The sequence below is a fragment of the Cydia fagiglandana genome, chromosome 13 (genome assembly GCF_963556715.1).
Source record: "Cydia fagiglandana chromosome 13, ilCydFagi1.1, whole genome shotgun sequence".
Taxonomy (NCBI): domain Eukaryota; kingdom Metazoa; phylum Arthropoda; class Insecta; order Lepidoptera; family Tortricidae; genus Cydia; species Cydia fagiglandana.
Genome location: NC_085944.1, coordinates 18,349,953 through 18,373,915, shown reverse-complemented (window position 1 = coordinate 18,373,915; position 23,963 = coordinate 18,349,953). Strand labels below are relative to the sequence as shown.

General features: G+C 39.4%; 2 protein-coding genes across 7 annotated transcripts in view; one reads left to right on the top strand and one right to left on the bottom strand.

Moving 5' to 3' along the window:
• Window positions 1-779: 779 nt before the first annotated feature.
• On the top strand, window positions 780-9,870 carry LOC134670380 (nucleolar protein 58-like). 2 transcript variants are annotated; one of them, XM_063528206.1, is made up of 6 exons: window positions 780-1,173; window positions 1,718-1,988; window positions 2,660-2,909; window positions 7,866-8,012; window positions 9,597-9,664; window positions 9,771-9,870. In XM_063528206.1, the coding sequence occupies exons 1-5, from the start codon at window positions 908-910 to the stop codon at window positions 9,656-9,658; spliced, it is 996 nt and encodes a 331-aa protein (XP_063384276.1). In that variant the 5' UTR covers window positions 780-907; the 3' UTR covers window positions 9,659-9,664; window positions 9,771-9,870. The 2 variants fall into 2 exon arrangements, with proteins under 2 accessions (XP_063384276.1, XP_063384275.1); XM_063528205.1 differs by having other exon boundaries at window positions 9,597-9,681.
• A 423-nt stretch (window positions 9,871-10,293) lies between these two features.
• Window positions 10,294-23,963, bottom strand: part of LOC134670379 (uncharacterized) — a 31,400-nt gene continuing 17,730 nt past the window's right edge. For 2 of the 5 annotated variants that reach the window (XR_010099050.1, XR_010099049.1), the window contains exons 3-14: window positions 23,339-23,470; window positions 22,426-22,605; window positions 21,455-21,814; window positions 20,541-21,357; window positions 20,280-20,413; window positions 19,835-19,993; window positions 19,575-19,753; window positions 19,333-19,465; window positions 19,143-19,257; window positions 17,535-19,051; window positions 16,488-16,562; window positions 16,336-16,400 (exon numbers count right to left, since the gene is read on the bottom strand). Coding sequence is in view for 2 of the 5 variants with exons in the window: in XM_063528203.1 (XP_063384273.1) it covers window positions 11,291-11,470; window positions 12,148-12,357; window positions 13,357-13,505; window positions 13,622-13,826; window positions 15,506-15,700; window positions 16,273-16,400; window positions 16,488-16,562; window positions 19,143-19,257; window positions 19,333-19,465; window positions 19,575-19,753; window positions 19,835-19,993; window positions 20,280-20,413; window positions 20,541-21,357; window positions 21,455-21,814; window positions 22,426-22,605; window positions 23,339-23,470 (3,351 nt within the window). In the remaining 3 variants the exon portion in view is untranslated. Of the gene's footprint in view, window positions 11,471-12,147; window positions 12,358-13,356; window positions 13,506-13,621; window positions 13,827-15,505; window positions 15,701-16,272; window positions 16,401-16,487; window positions 16,563-17,534; window positions 19,052-19,142; window positions 19,258-19,332; window positions 19,466-19,574; window positions 19,754-19,834; window positions 19,994-20,279; window positions 20,414-20,540; window positions 21,358-21,454; window positions 21,815-22,425; window positions 22,606-23,338; window positions 23,471-23,963 lie in introns of those variants that run through there. The other 3 variants (XM_063528203.1, XM_063528204.1, XR_010099051.1) reach the window with 3 other exon arrangements.

The following is a 23,963-nucleotide window of genomic DNA, read 5'->3' as shown; positions in this document are numbered from 1 at the left end:
CGAGGCACGTTTTTTTCATAGACTTTATTTATCTTATACGGAGTTATATATATCTCTGCTCATAGGTATACTTATCTTTCCACACTGTAGGTATATTTATTACTAATAAATATACCTACAGTGTGGAAAGATAAGTCGGGCCCTGGAGGGAATCCAAAATAAATCCTTAAATCCTTAAGTTAGCTCATTTTACTTAAAGGAGACATTCCTTTATTTTTTATTACACTACTCTGGTGGCGCGAGTGGTCATTGTGCCTAAAATCCGTCGCAGTGCGTCCGTGTCAGTTAGCGTTGCTCATACCAAGACATATGTAACTTCGATCCGTGCACTCGCGCCAGCAAGTGGAGGCTCTGCCATCTTGTGGCTCGAATCTGAAACATAAACATGTACATTGCCAAAGCAAGTGCTGCCATCTACCGTTCTCGAATGTTTTATGTGCATAGTAAGATTAGTAGGTTCTGCCATCTTGGGGGCTACATCGGAAGCATAAACTCCACATTTACGACTCGCGCCAAAAATCTGACGGCTCCTGTGCTGCCCCCTATAGGTCATGCACGCTACCTATACTTGCCGTAAAACTAACTGGCGACCGAGATCATAATGTAGGTATCTCCTTTACCCTTGTAAAGACCAACCAAGAGTGAAAGAGATGGCCTTATGACCTGACTCGCCACTTAGCTTTTCGGCAAGGTATGAAAACTTTTTACCACTTCTTCGCGCCTACCACTATTTCACATTCGATTTTAGAATCCCCACTGACATTACATCGACATTGGCAAATCCATGTAGTGAATGCTCTTTGGGCAAATCTTTTTGACAACCACGATTTACCTATTTGTCAACTATTTTATGTTTAATTTGTATAATTTATTTTTAATCTAAATATTTTAAAACAAAGGTTAAAAGATGGCAAGCGACATAGATAAACGTAATTTTGGGGACAGTGCTAGGAACAGCGAATGCGTGACCGTCCGGAAGGCTTCTAACCACGTTTTCGACGGAGCCGGCGAGAACATACATTACCATAGCGATACGGATTCCGATGCTTCGAGGAAGAGCAAGACGCGATATATAAACTCGGCGATATATATTGAGCCGGTGGAGGCGTCGCAGTCGGTGACGTCGCTGCATTCGGGGCAGTCTTGTGCGGACGTCACTCCACACCCGCACAGGTACTTAACTAACGTTTATTTCAGTTTTTATACGTCCCACTCATCCCAGTCCCACTGCTGGGTATAAAAGACTTGGTGGAGTTCTAGGCCCCACGCTGCCAGGATAATTATATCATATCCAGAACAAATTTTAATCTATGTCCAGAACTTCGTGCGCCTTTAAATTTCTTCCTTCTTTTATTTAAGTTTTCTTTTACCCAATAGCAGCTGCCGCAGGCACGCAGCTGGTAGGTAGGTACTTAATGTTTTAAATGATTTTTCGTTTTTGAAGTTCCCTAAAACTCATTCGTTAAACCGCATGGCAAATAAGATCATATTCATCTATCTATTCTAGAAATATCTGTAGGTAATTGATAAGCTGCAAATATATTGCTGACTGATGGCTGTCCGAAAATATTTAAAGAGTAACTCAACCCTCAAGACGCTCAAGGACTGATCTAATAACATTGCGGCATTAGTAAACACGGAGAGTCATTACTCTCCGAGTCAGGACATTTCCTGTCTACGTCCATAACTTAGTGATTTGCGTCGCGTTACCTTCCAGCTCATACAGAAGCAACTCAACTCCCTGCCTCTCCGGGCGAGCTTCATCCACTTCCAGCATCAAACGCAAATCCTGTCGCCTAGAGATCGGTCCCATTCAAGATGAGGACGTTACTCCTCGTGATGACCGCACGTACAGAGAGGGACAGGACACGTTCAGATTGTCCGTCACGTCGGTTTCTACCACCACTACTGCTAAGGAGGAGAGAGAGAGGAATGAAGCGAAGAAGAGACAGGTATTTGAGCAGTGGTTGGCGCGGAAAGAAAAAGAGGTAAGGATTATCCAGAATCTAGTTAGCAGTTGGTTTAAGCCGCTTAGACGGTTCAAGAACTTGCATGCGATTTTCGCTTCATCGCGGCATTATGAGCGATTGACTGCATTAGGGCTGATTTAGACGGCGCGCGAACTCGCAATACTCGCATGCGATTTTAGTTAGATAGCGGACTGTTGGTTACGTCCAATTCAACCGAATGAAACTCTCGTATCGAGTTCTCGCATCGTCTAAATGAGCCCTTTGTGCTATGTAGTAAGCAACCGAATACTTATTGCATGCAAGTTCTTGAACTGTCTAAATGGGGCTTTACTCACGGTATTACCTACCTACTCCTTTGACACCTGGCTATGACATAAGACATAATGATGATGAATGTAGATTAGGTACCTAACTTCCTCGATACTTAAACTCCTGCTCAACTGCTTCACGAGTCTAATCTTTTACTGTTCACTTCAGGATTGACGGACGTTTAAATCTATGATTATGAATATATATTTTTTAAAACCTGCAGAGATTGAACAAATAAAATACATTAGACTATTTGGAACAAAGCACCACTCAGTTTAGGGTCATAGGTACCTCTTTGAAATTCATTTTGCAAGTTTTTGCAGCGCCCTTAGGAACTTCTTAAACATTTATATAGGTTCTTCTTTATACCCTCCCTACAGAAACGCGAAAAGGCCCGCCTGGAGAAACTCAAGCGTCAGCAACCACCAACAACAACGCCTGAGCAACGCGAGGAATCCTACCGCCGCTGGCTCGAATGCAAGCGCTCGCAGAACGAGCGTCGGAAAGCTGAGGAGATCGTGCACAAATTCAAAAATGCCGAGCGACTGGCGGAGGAGAGAAATATGCGTGAACGAGCGAAGGAGGAGAAACTCGCTGAATGGATTAGGCGGAAGGAGGAGGAAATGAAACGTAAGTAAATAAACCGGTTAAGTGCGAGTCGGACTCGCCGCGTTCCCTACTTTTTAACCGACTTCCATTTCATAGAAGGAGGAGGTTCTGTATTCGGTTGTGGCTATTTTTTTTTCTATGTACAGTCAGCAGCAGTAGTCGCTATACACTCCAGGTGCTCAAAGAGAGGTAAACGTTTAAACTGTCAAAAAGTTGTTGACTGTCATGGTAGTATTTACTTGTGAGCGCTCAACGTGTCACAAATATGTTAACAGTCGCTATTCATTAATTTCTACACTTACAACAAGTCATTGATACCTTAGCTGTCAAAAAACCAATGGTATCTAAGCGGTCAACGTGTCAAATATATCTGAACAATATGGAAAAATAGACTTTAAAGCATACAAGTATGGTCGAATATTGAATAAAAGATAGCCATGCTAATTTCAGGTAAAGCGTTTTGACAATCATCGAAAGCAGTACAGTCTTGTCATCACATACATCTATCTCACGTTTTGCCCTTCAACCATTTGACAGGAGCCTCTCGGTCAACTTACTGCAAACTATTTCTTTTAACAGAATCGTCAAGACGAATGACACATAGCAAAAGCTAACTGAAGCCGAATTTAGAGCCAATTGTCAAGGCACGTCGTGGTCTCAGTAACAGGCGTTTGCTTTTCAAAGCAGAGACCGCGGGTTCAAATCTCAGTCGCACGCACCTAGAGATTACAGCTTTTTGTTTTTTTTTTGGATTTCATTTCTATTATTAATTTGTGTCTTCTGGTTTTATGTTAATTTCGCATTAGTTTATATAATTTTTGAAGATAATGTCACATGTAGCGTATGTACGACTTTCTATCAGGACGTTGTAGGTTTGAACCCGCAGTGGGCGTTACTTAGATTACTCCTGTGCGGAATGCCATTTGATATTTACTACTCAAAAATCACGTTTGTTGTATGGGAGCCCCACTTAAATCTTTATTTTATTCTGTTTTTAGTATTTATTGTTACTTATAATAGCGTCAACAGAAATACATCATTTGTGAAAATTTGAACTGTCTAGCTATCACGGTTCCTGAGATACAGCCTGGTGACAGACGGACGGACGGACGGATGTCGATGGACAGACGGACGAACAGCAGAGTCTTAGTAATAGGGTCCCGTTTTACCCTTTGGGTACGGAACCCTAAAAATGGCTGGTCTCTTCGAAAACTGACTAAATTAAATTATAGGATATGAAAACAATGCATTTTATTAATTTCAGACATCATGTTTCATAGTAACATTTATTGCTTAAGACCTACACAATCGATATCTAAATAGAAATAGTCTTAGTTTTATTTTTCAAAACGTTCGGGGTTCGATTCCCGAGCTGAGTACACATTTTTTTTAATGTATGAATGCAGTCGTATTACTAAAATCGATAACATGATTCCTAAGAAGAGATCGGTGTATATCGTATAGTATCAGATTTTCCCATACTGGCCGATCTAAATGGGCCACCCTGTATAGTATATTTTACTACAATAAGTGGGCTAAATAAATATATTAACATAGGTATATAATATGATCAACGGTTTGGAAGAACAGCTGCATATGACAGTTAAAATAAAAAAAACCGATCATTCTAGTAGAACCTACTTATTTATTGTATAAGTTTGACACTTAACGATAAAATACTTCTTTAAGAAAGGAGGTGTCAATTCGTAGTGCTACAGTATTTATTTTAAAGTGAAACAGATAAAATGTTGATGCTTAGTTACCATTGAAATAACAACTGCTTAGCAACTGGTGGCACCCTGGCTGCTGACGTACGTACGTGATTGGCAGTGCGTGTAGGTATTAATGACAGCAGCTTGAATTTGATTGCTTAGTTACCACTGACTTTTTAACCGTTATTGTCATTGTGATTAAATAAGGGTGTATGTGTTAAAGAAAAACTCAGAAGTTAAGGTATTTGTGACGAACTGGAAGCCTACGTGAAAATGACATCTTAGATGTCGTTATTTTTGTGACGATTGAAGTGTATATGTTTTCTTGGACACCTTGCCCGCTCAGGTATATCTGCTGCTGACTGTACGTTCACCGATTACTCCGACATCCGTAGTCCGATTTGAGTAATTCTTTTTTTGTTTGAAAGGAGCTACCTCCGAGTTGGTCCCATTTTAATTTGGTTCTGTTCTGATGATGGGCTCCATGAGGAATTGAGGGAACTCCTCAATTTTTAAAGGCACATGCATGGTGATTTGGGTGTTTTCTTAAGCAACTCGAGCATTTTCTCCCGAAAACCACCACTTTGATGAAATAGACCTGATGATGATGATTGTTTTGATGATAATGATGATGAATGATGATTTTTTAAATGTAGTATGTTCAGCGATTACTCCGGCACCTGTGATCCGATTTGAGTAATTCTTTTTTTGTTTGGAAGGAGTTGCTTCCAAGGTGTTTCCGTATTATTTTTGGTTCTGGTCTGATGATGGAATCCATGAGGAATTGAGGGAACTCCTCAGTTTTTAAAGGCACGTGTAAAGTGATTTCGGTGTTTTCTAAAGTAATTCGAGCATTTGCTTCCGAACACCGCCAATTTGATGTAGTGCAAGTGTATCCTTACCACGAGTTTGACATTGACATATTCGCTAAGTTAGCGACGCTAACGTCTTCGTAACTTACTTTTTTTGCATCTCGCTCGCACTAATATGCCAGTAAGAGCGAGATGCAAAGAAAGTAAGTTACACACACGCTAGCGAATAAATCAATGTCAAACTCTTGGTAAGCTGGTAAGGCTACTGATCGGGGGTTAGGGTTAGGAGTTAAGGGGGTCGGGGATTAAGAGGTCGGGTAATGGTGGTTGAAGGGGTGCTGGTTCAGGGCCGAGGGGTACATGGATCAGGGGTTCATGCGCTGTGAGGTAGAGTGATCGGGGAGTTGAGGGATTGGGTCAGTGGCGGGGCGGAGGTTGGATTTAGTGTAGAGACAGGAATTATAATTTCCCAGTCAGACTCGAGAAAATTCCTGATTACATATTTATTAAAGTAGGTACACGAATTTAGTGTTAATCATGATATTGTTTTTCATTCATGCGTCGCGCTCTTAACAATGCGTTAAAACTAAAAATGGAAAAATAAAAACTTTTACAAAAAAAAAGAAAACCGACTTCAAAAAGGATGAAATAAAATATTATCCTTTTTAAGTCTATGCGTTACCAACTCATATGTTTGAAGTCGGTGCCAAGCCAAGTAGTAACAATACCCGTCAAAAATAATCAGCTTTATGACTATAAATCCCATTAGAACTATATTAATAACTATTATAAATGTGTAAGTAATTCTGTCTCCCTCTGTGTCGCCTTTTCATGGCTAAACAACTGAACCGCTTTAGATGAAATTTGGCAACAATTCCTTGAATTGTTTTATATTTTGAAATGTAGTCCTCTGAATCAGGGACGGGAAATAACTTCAGTCCCAATCCCACGCGTGCGTGCCGACAAACATGGTACGGACTGTGCCAAGAAGGTTTGATCGTGTGTTCTGAGGTGTGTTCTTAGGTATAGTCGACGTCAAAGATATGTTGACACTTTTGCACCTTACTCCTTTGTAATAAGACGAAAAGTGTAAACATATTTTGAACGTCGACTGTACCTACAGAAAGTACGTTCATTGTCGTCGTGTAAGGCAATCCGACGTACATCCTTATCGAATCGCACCAAAATCATGGTATGCTTCAAAAGTTGGCTTGGCACCGACTTCAAACATATCAGTTGGTAACGCATAGACTTAAAAAGGATAATATTTTATTTCATCCTTTTTGAAGTCGGTTTTCTTTTTTTTGTAAAAAGTTTTTATTAGTATTTGTTTTGTTATATCGGCAATAGAAATACATCATCTGTGTAAATTTCAACTGTCTATCACGGTTCATGAGATTCATGAGATAGGTATAGGTAGTACCTATAGGTGACAGACAGACAGACAGGCGGACAGTGGAGTCACGGTCAATTGTCTTCTTATTTTTCACTTTCGATTCGACTGTTCATCATCAATCTGTAATTGTTTTACTGTCTGTTATCTCTTCACGCTTAAAACCTTTGAACCGATTTAGCTGAAATTTGGTATAGAGATATGTAGTTTGAAGGCCGGGGAAGGACATAGCATAATTTTTAGGGTTCCGTACCCAAAGGGTAAAACGGGACGGACCCCATTACTAAAATGCTGTCCGTCCGTCCGTCCGTCTGTCACCAGGCTGTATCTCACGAACCGTGATAGCTAGACAGTTGAAATTTTCACAGATGATGTATTTCTGTTGCCGCTATAACAACAAATACTAACAACAGAATAGAATAAAGATTAAAGTGGGGCTCCCATACAACAAACGTGATTTTTGACCGAAGTTAAGCAACGTCGGGCGGGGTCAGTACTTGGATGGGTGACCGTTTTTTTTTGCCTTTATTTGCATTATGGTACGGAACCCTTCGTGCGCGAGTCCGACTCGCACTTGCCCGGTTTTTAGGGTTCCGTACCCAAAGGGTAAAACGGGACCCTATTACTAAGACTTCGCTGTCCGTCCGTCCGTCCGTCCGTCTGTCACCAGGCTGTATCTCACGAACCGTGATAGCTAGACAGTTGAAATTTTCACAGATGATGTATTTCTGTTGCCGCTATAACAACAAATATTAAAAACAGAATAAAATAAAGATTTAAACGGAGCTTCCATACAACAAACGTGATTTTTGACCGAAGTTAATCAACGTCGGGCGGGGTCAGTACTTGGATGGGTGACCGTTTTTTTTTTCCTTTTTTTTGTTTTTTTTTTGTATTATGGTACGGAACCCTTCGTGCGCGAGTCCGACTCGCACTTGCCCGGTTTTTTTTTGCCTTTTTTTGCATTATGGTACGGAACCCTTCGTGCGCGAGTCCGACTCGCACTTGCCCGGTTTTTTATCAACCATCAGAAAAGCTAATATTCTACAATGTTTCTCAGTAATGAAGACTCGCGAAGAGCGCCGAGCAGCGCGTCTCGCTATCGAGGAGCAACGTAAGCGAGCGGAAAGCGAGCGCGCGTACCGCGACTGGCTGCGCACGAGCAGGAACAAGCCGTTACCCGTGCCGCTGAACCAGGGAGAGCTCAGTAAGTATTATTATAGAGGACCTACCGAGAATGTGCTCTTTCGTTCGTCAATTTGCCTCTCTATTAGGGAATGCAATAACCGGCCAATCTTCATAACCGGTTTCGGTTACGATTATGCCCAAAAAATAACCGAATATCGGTTACGGTTATTTTCAATAAAAAATATAATTTTACAATGAAGTAAATAAAAAATACGAAAATAAAGGTACAGTATTAGGGAATGTGAGTATAAGTCTTAATTTTTTAATAAAACACACAAAATACAGTAAGAGTAAAATATGACCTTGGACGTGATACAATATTCAATAAAAATATTTCATAAATAAGGAAAAGTCAATTTGGTATATCTTCATTAGTAAAGTACAGGAATGACAAAAATTATAGTCACGGGCGTCATAGCCATAAAAGGCAGGATTTTGTAGTCATTAGATGATAGAAACATAGAATTTAAGTCATAAATGAATAACCGAAAATAACCGTAACCGGTTATTCCATTTTCCAATATTCGGTTACGAAATTTTGTCAAAATATTCGGTTATAACCGATTATTTCGGTTACGGTTATAACCGAATTGCATTCCCTACTCTATCCATCGAATGCTAGAGCGGTAAAGATGCAATCATGAAATTCCGATTTTCGACGTTTGTCCTATTGGCATCTGGTGATGACAACAAATAATGTTCATGACCTGGTGTGTCATTACTATCGGATTACATCCCCAGTGCTATTATTACCATCACAAACGGCGAACTGTTGCTACGATAGGTACATTTGTCCGAAACGATAGCTAGAAATAATTCTGTGAGCTTTGAGTTTAATCGTTGATTACCTAGTCGCAATTCAGCAAAGGTAAAAAAAAAAAAAGTGTAAAAAGTAAGGTAAGGTGGTAAAAGGTAAGGTAAGGTAAGGTAGGTGTTAAAGAAAGCGGATTAGCCCCCAATATGGTACGGTCTTAGGTGGTCGCTTTCATGGCCTGTATTTTTGCGCCACTTTTAAACAACACCTCGGTTTCCTTAAGGATACAATCCTAAGTGTAGTCCACCTTCATATAGCCTTCGTATATAGGTAGTTGTATTCCGAAGGTATCACCTTTCAACGCCAATCATGGCGTAGTTTACCCTACTATCGATCGATACAAGCAAAAAGTTGATGTTAAAAGACCAGTAGGTACACATATTTAATTACACAAACGGGTCTACCGCGATATAATTTCATTGTTTTTACCTTTAATTCCGACATTTCAGCTGAGTTGAGTAGGTATAGTCTATGAACAACCAGCTGAAATAAATGGCGTTGCATGGCCTTGTTTTGGGGTCACTGCTGGCCTAGCCAAGGTTACAATCGCTATCGCTTCGACAACGAAAACCATTATGTCTCTCTATCACTCTTCCGTATTAGCGCGACAGTGACAGTTGCGTTTCGATCGCTACGGAGCGTAAGCGATTGGCATCTTGGCTACGCGGCCTGGATTGTCTAAGGGTGGTATTCCACCTATTAACCCACATTTATAGACGGGTCTAACGATTCTATTATGAATAATTCTTAGATAAAATTAGTCATCAATTTATTTTTAATCCTCCACAGGTATGCGAGGCTCAGTTTCTAAGATGTACATCAACCCGATCCCATGGCAGTCCCCTACTTGACGGATCCAGTTATTTGACGGATCCGGCCAGTTATTTGACGGATCCGGTTATTTGACGGATCCGGTTATTTGACGGATCCGGTTATTTGACGGATCCGGTTATTTGACGGATTTAGTTATTTGCGTCAGACAACTACAGACTATCGTTTCTAGCTTTATTGACACCAAATGTACTTACTTTATTTTAGATTAAATTTACGATTTTTAGATTAATATTGTTGTTTTAATAACATAACTTCCGTGAGACACAGACAATTAAATATATTAAGAACGGGTCACTCACGTATTTTAGTCCGTCACCGTCAACGCAAGCTCCCGATAATACTACTCGGTACGGAGTGAAACATGTCGAGCGTTTTTCGACTTAAAATACGTGACTGTTAATATTGTTGTGATATATTCAGGAGCAATGGACATTGGTTACATTTATTCAGGTTGATTTCTTGCGTAGGTAGATAATAAAAAATCTTTTTCTATTGAAATTACCTTAAGATATATAAGAGAAGTTCAAAATGATCTACGAACATTAAGTATTATTCTACATTTTCTGCTACAGACTGTATATAAATTTAATAAAACCTGTCCCAGTTATTGCTCTTGTTTTAATTTATCATCGGGGTTTAAAATAATGAAGCCTTTATTTTAAAACGTTTATTATTTCAAAATTCTAACAATTTTAGAATCTACAGGGTCCCCTCAAGTTACGAATGACGTGAATTAGAAAAATACCTATTAATGTTTATATTTTATATTTTTTATATAAAATCCGTATCGTGCGTTCAATTACGCTTTCTAAGAAATTCGGCACACAACTAGTTTCATTGAAACATTTAGAGTTATCTAAAGTGCAACACGAAAAGCAAATAATACAAATGTTTCGTTTTAGATACGGCCCGCTTACAAAATTATTTAGCCTCACAACTCACAATCACACGGTCTCATGATTCCAATGATACCAATCTGACCACTGGAAAAGACTGAAAATCTCAGGTCATGGGTCAACATAAAGTGTCATTCTACGGAACTTGCTAACTATGTAAACAAACCGCCATATTGAAATTGTCACTGAATGATGATTTCAATGTGGCGGTTTGTTTACATAGTTAGCAAGTTCCATAGAATTACACTTTAGGTAAATATATGCTATCAGGTGATTTGTCACCTACACCACCAGAAAACCAGAGTGTTACCATCAGGTGTGTAGATATATAATCTATCAGCCGATGAGAAACCTATACTAAAAGATGAGCTGTCCAAAACATGATAGTTCCTTCATCTCAAAATATTTTGTTGAATTTCTTTGTTATTATTCCTTTATCGTCTTCTCGCTAGTTAATATTACCGAATTGGTATACCTATCGCTTACAAAATCCATTTGTAGTTAAATATTAGCCATGGATAAAGATATAACATCATATCAAAATATGAAAAACAGAGACTGACTCACATTTTTGTTTCAAATAAGTAGTAAACGAGTTAAATGGACAGAAAAAGTACTTACTTTAAAAAAAGTTAGAATATTGTAATTTTTAAACTGTGCACAAGTGGTTAGAAGACGATAGAAAAATAAAGAATAAAATCATCCAAACTCCTCAACTACAATTCGAGGAATCAACTAAGCCCTCCTGCTCTGTCAGTAAATCTCCTCCTCCTCTTTGAGCCGCAGGATGTCAGACTTGTTCATGAAGTAGTAGGAGGGTTGGCGCCCCTTCAGGTCTTTGAGCACGCGCTTGGCACCCGCTCGGATGAGGACACGGCTTAGTGACTCCATCTTCTCCACTCCCATTGCGTAGTGAAGGGGGGTGCGCTCTAACTGTAAAGAAAAGGATTATCGAAATTAAACTTTCGTGAGACATACTTATTTTAAACTGCTTAGACGGCAACGGTTTCATTCACTTGAATTTTTAGTCGCTATTGGATTGGCGACATGTTGCGACTGCACGAAGTGCAGCCGCCGCGAGTACTCGAGCCTGAGGAAGGACCCCCGACGGGCCCGAAACATGTCGCCAATAGCGACTAAAAATTGAAGTGAGTGAAACCATTGTCGTCTAAACAATTTAAAAGGATTATTACTTGTTAGTTAGTGAAACTTATTTTTTACTAGCGAACACTTCGACGGAACACACTATGCAAGAAGGTTTAAGGATAATGCCTATCGTGAGAGTATAAATATGCTGAGACTTCTTTCGAACCTTGTGCAAACGGACGGATACTGACAAATCTGAGGGTAGGCCCCCAAGATGACAATCGTAGATAGAAAACTCCAATCAAAACTTAAATAATATCCGTACATGGCGGAAAAGGTTGATATATGCCGGCAAAAATAAATCAGAACTTTAAGTAATTTTATTTTTATTCTATGGAATTTGCTAATTATGTAAACTAACCGCCATATTGAAATTGTCAAATAATGATTTACTAGTGACTTTTATTTACATAGTTAGCAAGTTCCATAGAATGACACTTTGGAAGTAGGTAACAAAGGCGTACGTTGTCTCCAAACCGTAGCAGCTCCGGACACTTGGAAGCCAGTAACGCCACGATCTCTTCATGCTGCGCCAGCACCGCTACATGGAGAGCTGTTCTCCCGAACGAGCTTTTGCCTCTAGCTAGTGTTCTTCCACCCTCTGCTGCCAGGGTATTCTCAACTGCTGCGAGGTCTCCTCTTCGTATCGCACTGTGGAGGGCGTCTCGTGAGTCCTGAAAATATGGAAGAATTGTTTTATGGATATTCATCACTTTTCTCTTAAATAGCTATTGTACTATTAGGGTTCCGTACCCAAAGGGTAAAACTAAGACTTCGCTGTCCGTCCGTCCGTCCGTCCGTCTGTCTGTCACCAGGCTGTATCTCACGAACCGTGATAGCTAGACAGTTGAAATTTTCACTGATGATGTATTTCTGTTGCCGCTATAACAACAAATACTAAAACCAGAATAAAATAAAGATTTAAATGGGGCTCCCATACAACAAACGTGATTTTTTACCAAAGTTAAGCAACGTCGGGAGTGGTCAGTACTTGGATGGGTGACCGTTTTTTTTTTGCTTTTGTTTGTTTTTTTTTTGCATTATGGTACGGAACCCTTCGTGCGCGAGTCCGACTCGCACTTGCCCGGTTTTTTATTGTGGATAAACAGGTCTTCTGACGTTATCTAGGCGATTGATTGAAGCTTTCATCGTGGACCATAGGTACTTTTCTTTAAAACAATCATCTACCTACCTAGAGATGTAGTGCATAATTGTTTTCCATCGTATGGTTTTCTCGGAAACGTTCGCATTTGTCATGCTTTGCAGTCAACCTCAGTCCTACTTTTTGCACCGACACTGACTGAAATAGCAAGAAACGTTCGTACATTTCCGTGAAAATACGACGGAAAATAATTATGCACTACTACATCTGTAATTCTTATCGAGGCATTTTTTAATGAGACCAAACTCAACGAGGTTTGCATTAATATGTAGTCAACATATAGGCATCGAAAACGGCTCAGCTCGCGCAATGACATGTAGGTACAGTCGTCATCGACTATATCGGAACGGCCAAGGTGCCCACAAATATCTAAACACGCCTCTATTGTCAAGGCGTTAGAGTGCGTGTTCAGATATTTTTTAGCACATGGACCTGTCCGATATATTTGTTAGCGACTGTACTTGGTGCACACTGTATTTGCTTATTTGAGAAAGAGTATAAAATACTAGACCTCGAAAGCAGGTATCGAAGCAAGCACGTTGCTCATTTCACTGTCCCGGCTGGCCACTACATCGGTTATTGGCACTCCCTCATCGTCTACGACGTCTAGTATGTGATCGTAGCCTTCTAGAAACAACTCCATTATCTTTTCCTTGTTACCTGTAAACACGTGTTTATTACAATGTAGGTACGAGTAATCATAGAAATTTAGCGAACTCGACATTCTGGAGGAATGCTCCAAAAATGGAAGCATGTCAAGTAGTAAGGCCTTTTACCTCTAGCAGCTAGATGCAGCACCCATCGGTCGATCTCAGCAGTATTCTCCGGCACATTAGCCTGCAGAGATACGTCTCTCGCAGTCCGGTACAGCTCATCTCTATAGGCAAGGTTGACATCAGACTCTTGAAGCAACTGGAACAGTGCGTTACGTGTGTGTGTCCTCGCGGCCGCGAAGTGGAGCATAGATTGGCCGTGTTCGTCCTAGAATTTAACATGATGATAAATAAGACAAAAGACAGTCGTTGATGGGCTTTTCATAAGGTTCTCTAGTCGCAGTAGAGCGCTGCCCTTATCCAACGCTTCCAACAGTCCCTGGCCAGTTCTTGACCAGTTCTTGATCAGATCATCTGATGCGCATCTGTATCTGCATCCTTGCAGTCAAGCAGTTATATAATCAATGTGCCCCGTCCACTACTATAGTCAGCCAAGAAAGTGTTTTACCACTTTTCGACTCTATTATCTGATTGATAGAGTCGAAAAGTGGTAAACCACTTTCTTGGCTGACTGTACCATAACGTTTTGACGTGACGGTTAGGACGTTTTAGAAGTAGGCAGAAAGGAAAAGTGAGCCGTCTTGTAAGTTTCAATTAAATTTCACATGAAACGAATTTTCTGTAAAGCCTGACAACAGTTTATTTGACCCGAGGGTCAAAAGCCATTTTGCGGATTTTCAATGGTACTAATTTCTTTTACTGGCAACAAGTACTCTTTGACAACGAACGTTGGATGTCATCGAATGTCACCGATGTAAACAAATAGAAAATATCTACGAATATATTCAAATATAAACGGTTTTATTACAAAAACATGCCAAAAAAAATCCAAAGATGTGAAAAAAATTGTAGTGAATGCAATCAAATACTTACAGCTTAAAAAAGACGAAGGATTACATAGCATTCCAATAAACAATGTTTTAAAGTTGGTTGTTGACATGACCGGGATTGACATTTTATAGTGCGGTTGTATTGAACTATGTAGTTAGTTGTTTGGTTTAATAATTAAATATTTAGAATCAGATTTTGACGAATAGGTAAATTTCGATTTTCGCGTTTACCGGTAGGCTCTTGTTAACAAACCGCCTTGATGCATCAATGTCATATTTTATTGTCTGTGAATGCAATCAAATACTTACAGCTTAAAAAAGACGAAGGATTACATAGCATTCCAATAAACAATGTTTTAAAGTTGGTTGTTGACATGACCGGGATTGACATTTTATAGTGCGGTTGTATTGAACTAGTTAGTTGTTTGGTTTAATATTAAATATTTAGAATCAGATTTTGACGAATAGGTAAATTTCGATTTTGGCGTTTACCGGTAGGCTCTTGTTAACAAACCGCCTTGATGCATCAATGTCATATTTTATTGTCTGTGAAAACTTGTCAATAAACAGTTAGTCTATGAATTTACTGAGTCGGTAGTGCTGCACTCTGGCGGCAGAACATTGCAGTAATATCCCCTATTGAAAGAACCGAATTCTCTGTAAGCAATGTTTTGACATTATACGAGTATCAACATGAAGCCAATGCCCACTACCCCGACTATACATGACGTACGCACATTATTGCCATACGTAAGCTGTTTGCAGCGACACTATCACAGGGTTAAATAAACTGTTGTCAGGCTATAACTTTATAACTAATTTAGCTGTGTTGTTATAGTTAGTTGACTGCTTTCCGTCAGTGAGTCTACCGAAACGTCAATATAACATAGGCCACGGCCTCGTTGCCGTACGGGTCGCAGTCCGAGACTTCTACGTATATAAGTAGTCGAATTTTTTAAGCTGACCGTTTAGGACTATAAGAGCATAGTTTTAAACGGTCATCTTAAAAAAAAAACAACTATACCTACTGATAGAACATAATAAAAAAAAACCTTACCCTGTCAGCACTACTAAATGCGGCCTCCGGCCCATCAGGACTGCTTTCTGCCCGTGGATCCACCGTGATGACGTCAATAGGCCTTGGCCTCGTCGCTGTGCGAGTCGCGCTCCGAGACAATGCCGCGTGCGTGTCCGGAGGGGGCTGTTCGTTCTCCACTTCGGGTGGCCCTTGCGTCACTAACACATTGGATTCCTGTTTACAGAGTTGTGTCTAAGCATGCAAGTTAGGTGCGGGAGATGCTGCAAGCCATAGGGGTGATCCGATTTAAGTATGCAGATCTATTTATTAATTCCACTAGGTACGTGGATATGATAATGGCCCATGCAATCATTTAAATATAGAAAGTAATAAAGCAACAGCAACATAAGCTGATGTTGAACTCTTAGTTTCAAGGACTAGAGGACTATGTTGTATTTTACCTTAGTAAGATAACCGTTTCATATGTGATATAACAAGATTAATAACAGGAGTGATATGAGATCATGTGACTAAAGATTATTTGTCAAAATTGCCTTACAGAAGTCATATCTATCATGATGTTAACAGGCTCATTTTAGTGAGAATGACCTTGGATGAAATAAACATTATTTTGATTATGGATAAAAGTAAACCGTATTCTAAAAATACACTTCGAAGCAATTCTACGTCGTTAACATTATATAAATAACTAATCAGAAACGTGTTTAGCTTACTAGGCAAAATACAACTTAATTCTGCAGAACTGAATCCAGCAGAAGCTAAATTATAAAATTAGAAGCGCTCACCTGCGTACCTAATCGTGGTTTTTCATTCTCCGGAAAATTGTGCAAAAAACTCGCGAGGAACGCCACTGGGTCCTTTGGCTTTACATTAGCCACTTCGGTCAACCCTTTGATCAAAGGATCGCCGAGAGCTGTAAAAACAGTGTCCGTGTAAACGTCCTTCGTGTCAACTTCTTCCATTTTAATTCTATTTAAACTACTATAATCTGAGAGCTTACACTTGGCGAGGTATCTGCCCTCGTCGGTCCGAAAGATGGGAATGTCCATATGGCCGTTTGCGACGTGGTCCGTACCTGAAAGTGATTTATAATTCAGTAGTCGGCCTTCGGTGCGTCTGTGTGCGATACAGTGTGTGAATACACACAAACGGTACTTTTGTAGGCGTAGAGGAGGCAATTTGTGCCGGTAGAAAAATCGTCGGTAAATAGAAACCCCTCTATTAGCGCTTGAAGCTAATAATTGATATGACGAAGTTATCGATCGTTGATGATACATATACCATACAGTTCTACTAAACTGTGACCTTTTATACGTGGTAGTCAATTAAATATTATTTTGACAGTGGATCAATACTATTTAGTACTAGTATGACGCAATAAATGACTCATTCCAGTTTTATTAATTAAGGTTCGACATCGTTCATCATACGTTGCCACTTAATATTTATAAACTTTTGACATAATGTTTAGTAACGTATCGCCTTCACCTTTACCTATTTTGAGTATGAACACCATCAGTGCGGACACAAACACAAAATTAAGATGGATCATAAACACCTACTTAGTAGATAAACTATAAAAACTCCCTCCCTGTTGCCAAAAGTTAAGGAGGTCGAGCCTAAATTGTGATATTTTAATTAATATATCCACAAATAGAGTTTACTTAGAAGTAAGTTTTTGATGAGTTGATTATTTAGAGTTTCCACACGACACTTAACTCTTGAAAACAGGAAATAAGCAATAAAAGTCTAAGACTTCGTTAATGGACACTGGCATCTCGCGTGATTTCTCACAAGCCGTGTCGTTTTATGCAAATGCATATACTTTTTTATGTCATGGCTTATCAAGTTTAAATTAGATCGTGTGTCCAAAAACAAAGCCATAGCCTTTTATGACCCAGTTGATCTAATGTTGGAAAGACTGGCATTGCTAGTGGTGAGTGCAACACATGAACTGCTCGGTGTCAAAGCGTCAATGAACAACACTCGGATGTAGTCACACGAACACAACTCACATGTGAGGGTGACTTAGAATTACTGTACTGACCTAAAACATTAACAGCAGTCATGGCTACTAACGATGCTCCCATTCCGACGACTGCACCTACATCTTTCCAACATTCGATTATAATCATTATTTAAAAAAAAGTCTAAAGTGGCTTCTAATCTACAAACTTATTAATTGAATTCTTTATGGTTTCTCGTAATCCGACGTATCCGCACCAGTTAAACTGCTCCTTTTCCGACGGAAAACATTGTACAGCATTGTAGCGATGTGCGCTGAGTTTTGCATCGACAAATCTTTCTCTAAGTGCAGTAAATTCGAAGCTGCCGTCGTGAAATCGTTGAAACAGTTCGATTCAGTAACACTGAGACACTGATAATTGCTGATTCTGGCTATATCGGTGCTCAAAGTCTCTCTATACTGCAGACCTCTCATGGCACACAAATGCTTCATATTATCAGGATCTTTTGTTAGTCCAGGGAAATTTACTATTAGACTGAAACGGATGCCTGATCCCAAAAATGTTGGTCTGCTGGATAAATGCCCGAGTTTATAATCAAATACGAAATCCATTTTCTCATGAAGGTATGTCATGATAGTGAACAGTTTGCTGAACGGAAGGCCCACCTCTCCTGGTGATTCTGCGGGTGAAGACGTTATTACGCGGATGTGATCATGTACGTTTATCCAGATGGCTATAGTTTTATCATCACTGACGTAAACTCCCCGACCATAAGGCCAGTGTTTACCGTGCAAACGGGTATAGTCATCGATTTCTTCTCTGTCACAAAGGGCGATAAGAAGTCCAGAGGACGCTAAAGTGGCAGATATTTCGGATGGCTTTTCCAACACCTCATTCAATGTGTAGTATGTTCCTCCCTTTTGGTCAGACTCTGGATTAGATTGTGCGGTAATTTTAGCAAACTCTTCTCTCATTAAAATTGTGGTTATAATACGTTCTATTGTTTCCAATTTGCCGATTTTCAAATTAATGGGTAACTCGAACCCTAGTAGGTTTCTTGTACATTCTATTGTACCTGATAGAACAAACTCGTCATTAGGATCTATATTCAATTCTACGAGGGGCTCCGATGAAGAAGAAGATGATTTTGTCTGTGGTCTTTGATGCGTCACAAAATCAGAAGGAGGATGCAACGGCAGATCAGAGTGCACATTGATGTTGTGCAAATCTTTAACTAATGGGGTCAAAAATTCATGAAAAACTTCGTAAACATAATAGTCGGGGGCAGTCACACCTCCCGGAAAATCTTCTTCCACTGTTTGGACGACGTTTCGATTGTCTGGCAATTTTTTCACGGCAGGCCAAATCACATCGAATAAATCGTGATCTAATTTTGTTACTCTATACTTGAGTGCATCAAACACCGGTCTCTTGAGGAATCTGCCTAAAACCAATGGTGGTGTAGCACTGTTAGATGAAGCCGAGAGGGGAGTACGCGTGGGACGAGCAGACGCCAGCAAACGATAGCACCGCTCAAGTGTTTCCAATGCTTCTGGTACATCCAATACTCTCCTTGAAGAAACTTGGTCCTCTGGCACTGATTTTTAAAAAGATTTTGTGCATATATTTATTAAAAGTTAGCAAGCGTATAAAATAAAATTTCTACGAAACAAAATCCTCTTCCTTACCTTTGTCCGATAGCATCTCTTTGGCTGTTTCCTCATCTATGCCAAAGTCTGCAATTAACTGACTAAACGGCAATAAACTCGGAGTTTTGTAATACTCTTCTGCCGAACGACCGTTCTGTGTAAAAAACATGAGTTAATTTTCCGTTTGTTCCCAACTTAATTATTTTACTGTTTAATAAACTAATCTTACATCATCTAGGTCCTTTGCATTGGCCCCTAGCTGTTGCAGTAAATTATAATAATGACCGTTGTCTGGCAATACAGCTGCATAATGTAATGCCGTTCTGCCTTCAAAATCAACCGCTGAGAGCGTTTCAGGAAATCTGTAATATAGACAAAATAATTTGATATTCTTTACGATTACAACATTTGCACTTTCAATATTCTTTTTTAGTGTTATTGTTTGATGACATTGGTTTTATAACTACTTACCTTCCACCTAAATATTTAATAATATTTGTTTTTCCAAAAACTGTAGCTACATGCAAAGGCGTGGCACCATTGGGTGAGATAGAATCTCGTGCTATGGCAAATTTCCGTCGATCTAACGCTGCTTGAAGCTCTCTAATATTACCTTCCCTGGCTGCCAGGTGAACCTTATTTATTTTTTGCTAAAATCAGAAAGTAAATGCTAAGAGCGCTGTTGCAAAATTAAATATAGATTACTATCAGGTTGAATTGAACAATTTTACCATGTAAGTTGAAACATTATCTAGAAACGCTTGCAATTCAGAATTTCCTGAACGTCTACCAACTAGTCTTGATCCTTCTCCATTTAAAACCAATGCTGCCAACATTTCCATGTTAGCATTATTTATAAGTTCCGTCACTTCCGGGTCAATTTCATTGTCCTGTTAAATATTACACAATTAACGACAGTTTATACAAAGTGAGATAGTAAATAATAAAGTGAAAGGCATTCGCGTACTAAGAAGTACTATCAAACATATAGTATCTAACTAAAAAGCTGGCAAATCAATTTATGACAGTGGTGTTACGTGTGCCTGTGGAAATACACAGTGCTACAATGATGCTTCTATTCTAAACAACACCACAATCAACTAATTAATTTACGGACTCGTTACCTTTATCTGTTTCGAATGTCTTACGTGGTGGTACGGTATGACTTATACTTACAACAGCGAGCCCGTCCCCGTGTACTGATCCATCTCTTTGTGTAATACTTGCATCTTGGGAGTCCAATTCGGCTTCTCCGTTTACTATTCCTTCAATAAGACTGTCTTGCGTACTTCTTCCGTCAGTCAGGTTTCCTTAATCAGCAAAATAATTAAAAATATTGAGCTTGTCAGGGACCCTTTTACAAATGATTAAATAGGTGTTGTGATGATTATGTTTTTATTGTTTCGTGTATGGTACCAGAAGAGATGGCACTTTTACCTCTCTTGGCACTATTCGTGTCGGATAGTTCCGCAGTACTTCTGAGATTTGTTTCGCTGTATTCGGAAACAGCGTCTCCTTGTACTTGTACATCATCGTCATCCTCGTTGTGGTCATACTTGTTATTACCTTCTTTTGGAGATTCAATAACTTCTTCTTCTGATTTATTACCAGTATCTTTCGTGTTTTCATGAATGTCATTGTTTTTGTGTGTCATCTCACCGTGTTTATCAACTTGTGACTCACCATTATGTTCTTCGTGGTTTTCAACAGCAAAATCGTGTTCCTCATCTTTAATCTCTGTCTTTTCTTCTTGATTTGCAGGTTTTGTTTCATCGACTTCATTTTGCTCTGAATGTTCATGGTCATGTGGTTCATGGTTTTCAGAGGCATCATGTGATTCATGGTCTTTAGATGCATTGTGCGTAATCTCATCAATCTCAGCTTTTTCTGTATCTTTAACTTCTTCACGGCTTTCAACTGCATCGGGTACTTGCTCAATAGCTTCAGTTTTGTCATCAGTATTCTCGGCATTCTGTGTTTCAGGTTCGTTCTTTTCATCTTCCTGGTGTTTTTCATCATTTTCTTCTTGTTTGTGGTTAGTTTCATTTTCACCATTTTTAGTTTCATGTTCATCATTTTCATGATATTTCCCGTTTTCATTTTTGTGCTCTTCATTATTATGATCGTCTTCAACGTCGTTGGCGTTTTCTTCAACTGGTGCTTCTTCAGCTTTCTCTTCCTCTGGTTTTTCTTTTTCCTCATCTTCAGTATAGTTTTCAGTTACATCGTCTGTTTCTTCAGCTATTTGTGAATCCTAAAATGCAAAAATAAAATTTCATGCAGATGCTTATCAACAAGCTATGCAAATAAACCATGACAACAACAGTGTAAGCTTGGCATGCAGTCCTCACCTCTAATTTGCTATCATTCGTATCGCCATTATTGTGATTAGGCTTGACATTATCATCTAGATCAGGTAAGTCTTTTATGAATTCATGCGTGCTACTATTTTTCATGCCCCCTGCCTTATTCTCTATTGTTTCAGAGATGGTGGTTGTATTATTTTTCGAAGAAATATTTTCACTGGATGCTTTCATTTTCCTCCTCGACTTTTTATTCAGTTCAGCTATGACTTCTGTGTCCAGTATCTTCCAATCCCAAGACGACGGGTAGGTGCTGGACGGGGTTCGAGGTGCATCAGGAAGTGTTTTTAGAATATTTTTGTCGATTTCCTGAGGTCTATTTATATAGTAACCAGGTGTCTTGTTTTTCTATAAATACACAATATTTATATTGAAGTGAATTGTTTCATATTTTTTAATTATTAAGTTTTTGTTATAATTGATACCAGTAAAATCGATTAAACTGTAGTGAGTCATATTAAGACTCGATTAAACTGTAGAGATTATATTACTTAATTCTATTAATTATACACAAAATATATACGAAATCTGTCAACTTTTATATGTAGGTATATTACATTGTTGTCTGTGCTTATCGATAAAAAACACACGCGAGTAGAGATATATCATTCTACACGGTTCTTGAATAATCTATTTGGAATAGCAATAATTGAAATTGCCATCAGTCGTATCTCGATAACACTGCAGCGAAATGGAACCCGGTTTGTTATTCAGTGCGGCACAGGTCATACTGACAAGTATAATGAACTATGAGTTAATTGCCGGTGTAGAATAGTCTAGAAATGTTATTATAAATCCATAAGTATTTCTTGTACCCCAACCCAATACTAAGTTGGTGAGTTATGGATGTTTTTACTATGTCGGTATTGTCGGAGAGTAAGTCTTTTGTACTGTCCAGTAGTGCGCTGAATATAAATGTGTGTGTCACGTCTACTGTATGTGTGAAGCATGCAACTCACGTTGTCCACAACCGACTCATCAGCCCCCAATCCCACTAGCGTATTGTACATATGCTGTTCATCACGTACAATAGCTGCGTAGTGTAAAGGTGTGCGGCCGTCGTTATCGACGTCGTTGATGCCTTGAGGGTAGCGGAAGGCGATGTACTTCAGTATACCGCCGTGGCCTAAGCCGGCAGCCTGGAAGAGATTCATGGTTTTGAGGGTTCAAAGTTTGAAAGTGAATAAGGCCCTAGATAAAAAATGGTTTGGAGAGGTACAGATGTAGTGCATAGTTGTATTCCGTCGTATTTCTCGGAAACGTTCGTGTTTGTCTACTTCAGTCAACCTCAGTACTTTTTGTACCGAGACTGACTGAAATAGCAAGACGTACACGTTCGTACTTGGTTCGTACGTTACCATGAAAATACGATGAAAAATAACTATGTATACACTACATCTGTTAAGTACAGAGTTTGATGATTTCAATGTTAAAGACTCATTTATTTAAAAACAGTTTGTATGTTATCCAGTATAGATACGATCCAATGCTTAAGACAGACGGAGGTTTTTACTTTCATGAGAATCATGAGTTCTAGTTCTGTGAGATATACATTGAATAGCATGAATTTAAATTGGACTGTCCGTTGGAGTTCTCTGGAGAATCAAATAACCACAACGACTAAAATTATTGTCACGATCGTCACCCGTCGATCTAACTTCAGCTTTCTCTACTAGATCAATGCCTATCAATTGCTGCATTATCCAGTATACCATTCAGATTTTTGGAGTAAATTGAGTACCTAATCGTTCTTTTGAGTATAATCAGATTTAGACAATCCCGTAAAGTGTATATACGACGGGTATTTGTGAAGATCCTTTGTCCAGCCGTACGTATCTTTGGATGTTCATGGAGATATCTCTTTGTCCTCACCTTATGCATAACAGTCATATTATTAGCGTCGCGACTGGATAGGATTTGAGACGTCACCGGCTCTCCAGAGTGCTTTATCAGACCTTCCAGGTCGTTCTGGATCACTGCCTCGTGGATGTCTCGTATTGTATTCTGGAAAATGTTAAAATAATATGAATAACAAGTTAGATATCTTAAGGTGCCCACAGATTACCAGTTCGCCGGGCGGCATCAGCCTGTCAGTTGTTCGGAACTGTCAGCTTTTGCGTTTAACTGACAGGCTGGAACTGGTAACCTGTGAGCCCCTTTAGATGTGCATTAAGGAGTTATGTACTCCTATATGTACGTGTTGGTTACATCAAGTAAGCAAGACGAAAGGTAAGCATTCCAGATGTGAATCTTTCACTGTAGCAGCAGGTATCAACCATCAAATAAGTTACACCTTTCAGGAACTTCTTGACTACTAGCTAATTAGAGACCGTGCTGATAAGTCTGGTTCCGTGACACATCGCAACGTGAAACTGCAAACCATGTTGTCATCATAGAGATGCACCATCGGAAAGGTAATATAGTAAACGCCGGTCTGGACTAGTGGGTACCCTGCCTATGGAGCCGATGGTCCCGGGTTCGAATCCCGGTAAGGGCA

What these genes read in the sequence shown, in the direction of transcription:
- LOC134670380 (XM_063528206.1), top strand. Translation starts at nt 908, where the DNA reads ATGGCAAGCGACATAGATAAACGTAATTTTGGGGACAGTGCTAGGAAC. An exon ending in GTCACTCCACACCCGCACAG is followed by an intron (nt 1,174 to 1,717) that starts GTACTTAACTAA and finishes GTTACCTTCCAG; the next exon opens with CTCATACAGAAGCAACTCAA. An exon ending in TGGCGCGGAAAGAAAAAGAG is followed by an intron (nt 1,989 to 2,659) that starts GTAAGGATTATC and finishes CCCTCCCTACAG; the next exon opens with AAACGCGAAAAGGCCCGCCT.